General features: G+C 53.4%; 1 protein-coding gene across 3 annotated transcripts in view; it reads right to left on the reverse strand.

Moving 5' to 3' along the window:
- COL27A1 (collagen, type XXVII, alpha 1) overlaps positions 1-6,187 on the reverse strand; it is a 148,769-nt gene that overhangs the window by 127,576 nt on the left and 15,006 nt on the right. For all 3 annotated transcript variants that reach the window (XR_824845.1, XM_010835143.1, XM_010835142.1), the window contains exon 4: positions 3,082-3,135. Coding sequence is in view for 2 of the 3 variants with exons in the window: in XM_010835143.1 (XP_010833445.1) it covers positions 3,082-3,135 (54 nt within the window). In the remaining variant the exon portion in view is untranslated. The remainder of the gene's footprint in view (positions 1-3,081; positions 3,136-6,187) is intronic.

Genomic DNA, 6,187 nt, shown 5'->3' on the forward strand with positions numbered 1-6,187 from the left:
CTACTTTCCGAGAGTCTTTGTCCAATAGGAATAATCTGAGGCACTAAGGGTGGGGACAGGCACCTCAAGGGTGCCCCCTACCACAACAGCCTCCAGACACACTGCCCTCATCCGTGGCCCCTCTTGACTAATCTGGCTGTGTATGAATTCGCCTCCTTCCTCTCGCTTCAAGGCCAACTTCCCAGCTGCAGCCTATCACTCTCCGCCCGAGGCACCTCCCTCTTCCTTCATGCCTGAGCTGGGACCCTCCCCTTCCCCGTCCATGTCAAGGAGGAACCGAGTTCAGACGCTCACTCAGCCTAGGGGATTTATAACGGTGTCATGGGTAACCTCCAAAATAATCAGCCCTCCAGCCCCTTCCTGATATTTCACCAGATGCTATATCCTGGCAACTAGATGCAACCTGGTCCCAGCTCTGGGTCTCCCCTCTCCCCAGGCTCAGTCTCCCCATCAATTCCATGAATGACGGGAAACTCATGGTCTCTAAGGAATCTGGAAGACCTCAGAGCTTCACCCCAGTCTGGGCTCCTGGGATCTAAGCTCAGAGCTCAACCTGAATTTGGAAAAGGTTAGACGAAGGATGTTTGAGGAGGGGACGCTCGCATCCAGTACCCCAGAACCAGATGAGGTAGACAAGGTAGACAAGGTCAGGAATGACTACTTCTCCCCAGTTGTGCCCCCAGCTGCCCAAAGGTGGAGGGCTAGAGCACCCGCTACCCCTCAGGGAGGTGGGGGCTTCCTGCTTTCCCACCCCCACCTTCATTCCCCTCTCCAGCCATTGCCTTGCAGAGAAATGAACTGCATAGTTGACTGGGAGCCAAGCAGACTGCTTCTACAAACGCTGCAGCCCAGAAAGCTGAGTGGAGGAAGGCTGAGGGATTCCCCTGGTTGGGCCAGGGAGTACGCAGAGGTGGAGAGGGCCAAGCCACGGAGGCTTGGGGAACCTCAGGTAAGGCCCAGCCCCCTCCCAGAGCCCCAGAGCCATCATCTGTACAGAGGAACTGGGATTGCTTAGTCCCAGCATTGTATTATCTTTGGAATTTTACGATCTATGGAATTTCCCATCTAGAAACAGGGTGATGGGCTCCAGGGAGAGGGGGGAGTCCTCCAAGAGCCTGAAAGGAATGTCAGGAGAGTCATTCCCTCACTTGAAGAACTTCAGAGCTGGGAGGAATCTTGGCTGGAAATGCCTTACCAGGATCCCATGTTTTAAAAATGCAGAAACTGAGCCCCACAATAGGGAAAGGACTTGCCTAAGATCACACAGCTTCTTGAGGGGAAATACTCTTTTTTTCTTTTGTATTGGGGTATAGCCAATTAGCAAACAATGTTGTGACAGTTACCAGTGAATAGTAAAGGAACTCAACCATACATGTACATGCATCCATTCTCTCATGGGAAATGTTCTTGACTCCTAGACTAGAACCCATCAGCAACCATTTGCCCAGCACATTCTGATGCAGGAGACTTTGCTAGGCATCAGGTAAGAAAGAACAATCAATAGGACCTGTCTCTGGCCCAGAGGGGCTCAGCTAAGTAGAAGGGAAAAGCAGAACAACAGGTAGTTTAAGGTCATCGGCTCTGCAGTCAGACTGTCCAGGTTCAATCTGGGCTCTAGAGTTTACTCCATGCTTGGCCTTAGTCAAAGTAACTGCATCTTTCTGCACCTCAGTTTCCTCACCTGTAAAATGGGGATAATGCTGGAACTTATTTTCAGGAAGGCTAGAAAGCTGGGAGGGGATCCTGCATATGCCACCCAGGTGACAGGGTTCAGTGGTCAATGTGAGTTTTCTACCGAGGAATCCGGGCAGTTAACTGCCACAGGAGCTCCAAGAAGAAGGTGATCATCAGAAAAGGAGGGAGCATTTGATCTGAGCCATGGATGGAGGAGGAGTTTGCAAAGGAGGATATGCCGAGTCAGGAGGACAGTCCTACAGAAGCTGGGAGCTCAGGAGGAGTTTAGAGACCCAGACAGATTGCCAGTACCTGGGATGCTAGGTCCTGGGGCCTCATCCTGGTCCCAGGCAACAAGGTCCCTTGGCCAGCAGTGTCCATGATATCTCTGTGGTCCCCAGCTCTGGGCAAGTGCTCCATGGAGACTCCAAAGCCAGGAGGAAATGCCACTTCAGACAGCAGATTCCAGAGTCCTGGGCCCAGGGAGCACAGGGCCAGGTCTGGAGGGAACTAGGGCTCGAGTAATTGCATAACCAGAACCATCCGCTGGGCTCAGAGCTAAAAATATGCCCCAGGCAGCTATCTCTGCCAGGGCCTCGCCAGGCACCCAGCGTGGGAAAGGCTGATTCAGCCTGGGCACAGATGCCAGGCGCCGTGGGTCTGAGCCCCCTTGGGAAAAGGAGAGATTTCTCTCCAAGAGGACCCTCAGGAGTCCCCGCATCATATGGTTAGGAGCTGGGTTCCAGTCCTGGCTCTTCCATTTCTTAGTTATTCGGTTTTCTCATCCCTAAATGAGAGTGATCATACTGGCCCATGGGGGCCCTAGAAGGAGAGGGGATCAAATAAGGCAGCGTTAAGTGACACGCCAGGCATAACAGACCAGAGCTATTAATATTTTCCACTCCGAGGTTCAGGCTAGCTCCTATCAGCCACCAAAGCCCTGCCAAGCCATCCTCCAGACTCTAATTGAACCTCTCAGCATGGGGAGCTCACCCCATCCCTGGGATGGCCCATCTGGTTGCCTCTGGCAGCATCCTACCCCAGGTTGGCCCAGCAGAGATGGGAAGACGGATGCAAGGGTCATGCTCTTCCAAGTCAGCTTTTTTCCCAGCCGAACACCAAAGCCCATCAGCTGAGGGGATGTGATCTGCAGAAACCCCTACTCTACTCCAGGCTGCCCAGGGTGATACCCACAATGGACAGCTGAGACCCTGAAAGAGGTTCTCACTTTCCCATGCCTCATCTGGACACCCAGTGACCCCTAAAAGCCCCATGTCCACTCCAATGGACTAAGAGGAAAAGGATGCCAGAGAGCATGAGTACATGCAGCAAAGCTGGGGCTCCAGGGACAAAGAGATGCAGGACACAGAACCAACCAGAACTCAAGCACAGTGTGTGAGCACTTACCCGAGGGCCCCGTGCGCCAGGGGGTCCAGGAAGCCCAGGCAGTCCAGGGGGACCCTGAATAAAAAGCAAGAAGATAGCATCAGTGCCACGTGGCAGAATAGAATGGGATCAGGTAGTCATTCAACAAACTTGTGCAGAGCTCTGGGCAGGAAGACCCCATAGCTGAGAAGAGAGGTCCCTTGAGGTCCTAGCCAGAGGAATTCTGCTCTTTGGGGTTTTCCGGTCTTTGCAGCTGTTGTTTCTTGGTCTCTGAAGCTCTCATCTTTCATTACATAGTTAACTCAGGGTATCACCTCCTCCAGGAAGCCTTCTTTGATCCCTTCCCCCAAGTTGAGCCAAGTCCCCTCTATCCCTCTGCTTTAAAGGCCACTGTATTTTATTTGGGGAATTGTCTGCTTAGAAGCCTGCTCTCCCACTAGACCATGGTCTCCTCAAAGGAATTAATGGGATATGAGTCATCTCTCTCTCCCCAAGCCTCAGCCAAATGTTTGAGAAACTAAAACAGCAAAAGACCTCAGAGTTCAGCCAAGTTCTCTGCAGAGCTTGAGCAGAGAAGGGACCTGTCCAAGGTCACACCAGCATCTCTGAGTCACACACAGAGAGTCAGTGTCACTAAAGGATGTACGCAAAGGCTTTCGGGTTCAATTCCCAGTGCTGCCACCTACCAGCTGGGTTTGGGCAGGTTCCTTAACCAGCCTGTGCCTATAAAATCGGGCAATAATACCCTTCTCATCGGATTATGGAGAAGGCAATGGCCACCCACTCCAGTACTCTTGCCTGGAAAGTCCCATGGACAGAGGAGCCTGGTAGGCTGCAGTCCATGGGGCCGCTGGGAGTCGGACATGACTGAGTGACTTCACTTTCAACTTTTCACTTTCATGCATTGGAGAAGGAAATGGCAACCCACTCCAATGTTCTTGCCTGGAGAATCCCAGGGACGGGGGAGCCTGGTGGGCTGCCGTCTCTGGGGTTGCACAGAGTCGGACACAACTGAAGCGACTTAGCAGCAGCAGCAGCATCGGATTATTGCGAAGGTGAAACAAGATGGCGAACATAACACAGCGCCTAGTATGCAACTGTCACTCAAACGTCCCACCTAGTCCAGGGGTCATAGCCGGGTGCAGCCTTCATCATCACCCTCCGAGAACCTGCATCACCTCCTTCACTTGTCTCCCCAACCTCCACCCTCTGCCCTCTCCAGTCTTCCTCCACACAGCCAGGTTCACCTTCCCAAGGCATCTCCCGGCTCAACACCACTCGGTGGCCCCCCATTTCCCCAATAAGACAGGCCCAATCCTGCCACGTGGCATTCAGGGAGCACTTGCGTGTTCTCAGTTCTCTTCCTTCCCATAGGAAGCGAGGCACCCGAGCAGACTTGCTGAGCCGCAAGCTGACCGTTATTCAAATCCCGGTCTCGCTATTGGAGACTTGGCACAAGGCCTTCGGCCTGAGTCTCCGCGGCTGTCCTGCACCACGGCTACTGTCCTGCCTACATCAGAGGCGTAAAGGAGGATTAACTAAGTGCCTGATGTAAAGAACTGAACGCAGAACTTTCAAAGGAAGCCAGGCTTTCGAGGATGTGTGAGGCCTGGGGAATTCATTTGTTTCAAATAACCATCAATGAGATTCCAGGTTTCCTGCCCAGAGTTAGAATCGGTGTTGAAAACCCAGTACGATTTGGCTGGTAATTAATCCAGATCTCACACTGGGCAGCCTCGGCTCACAGTTCTGGTTTGTGAACACCATGTGCTTGCTCGTCCGTGAAAAAAAAAATCAGAAGAGAGAGCCAGACAGGCAGATATGGGGACCAAGGCCCCTGGGTCACTGGAAAGAGCCCCAGCTGGAGGGAGGGGGGCTGCTGCGTGACCTCAGGCAAGTTCTGGGCACCTCAAGCCTCCAAGTACCTCTGGCCAAACTGGCAGCCAGCAGCGTTCCTTCCATCCAGAGCCTAGGGGTTGGGTAGACAGTTTCTAGTCTTCTATCTACCACTGCAGGTTTGAGAATCAAGGCCAGCCTACTCTCTGCTTCTCCCTGAGGAGCAGTAGAATGCAGTATAAGACAGGGCCCTGGGGCCACACTGGGCACCCCCTCCTACTAGCTAAGTGGCTTTGGCTGAATTCTTTCCAGTTTCCAAGGCTTCACTCCTTCACTGTAAAATGAGGCTGCAAGAGCACCTCGCTGACAGATAATCTATAAAAAGTGCTAATCCTGGTGCCTGGCACACAGTTCATGCCCAGAAAGTTAGTGCTGTTTCTGTTAAGCAAGCTGCTGGAAATTCCCCAGCTCAAAATGTCAAGCCACCTTCCTCAGCATCTGTTTTGGGGGAGAGCAAAAGATTTCCCTTCCTGGAAGGCCCTTCCTCAGCCTTCCTCTTCCAAATGACCCAGAATCAAAGGAAAATGCCAGGGGCTGACGCCAAGCATTCCCGTAGGTATCATTCTCATGACCAAGCCCTTTTCACAGATGAGAAACCAGAGAGAGGCTCAGAGAGGCAGAGTGATTTACTCCAGGCCACACAGCTCACAGAAGCTGGGTTTGACTTCTCCTATCCTGGGGAGCACCACACAATCTTGGCCAGGTGCGTTGTAACCAGGTGTGCAAACCTGGGCAAGTCCCCTCTCCTCTGTAGGCATCTGTGAAATGAACATCCCAGAACCTCCCCAACACTGGGCATCTCCTGAATTTCTGGGTGGTGATGATTTCCTCTTCTAGGTTATTCGGCGGGAGAGAAAAGGTGAGATCACGCCCAGCTTCCAGAGAAGGTGGCCAAGGCCCAGTGGGGTGAAGGCTGGGGTAGCGCTCCACTGAGGGACAGTCTCTGCGGGGTGTAGCTCCCTGGTGGACCCTGGGAGGGCCGCTACTGCAGAGGCCTGAACACACCCTCTTGGCAAGTTTCCTGCCCCAGAAACGGGGGCATCCAGCCTGGAGTCTGACCTCATCCCCAACATCTGAGGAGCAGACTCTAAGTGCCAGTCAGGACCCATGGCCCAGCCTGGTGACGTCAGTTACAGCCACACTCCTTGACATGGCAGCCCGGCTGCCCAGCCGCATTCCCAGGTCCCATCCTCCCACACTCAGTGAGGCTGGATGCCCCCCGCCCCCCCCC

The sequence above is a fragment of the Bison bison genome, unplaced genomic scaffold (genome assembly GCF_000754665.1).
Source record: "Bison bison bison isolate TAMUID 2011002044 unplaced genomic scaffold, Bison_UMD1.0 scf7180017864039, whole genome shotgun sequence".
Lineage (NCBI taxonomy): Eukaryota > Metazoa > Chordata > Mammalia > Artiodactyla > Bovidae > Bison > Bison bison.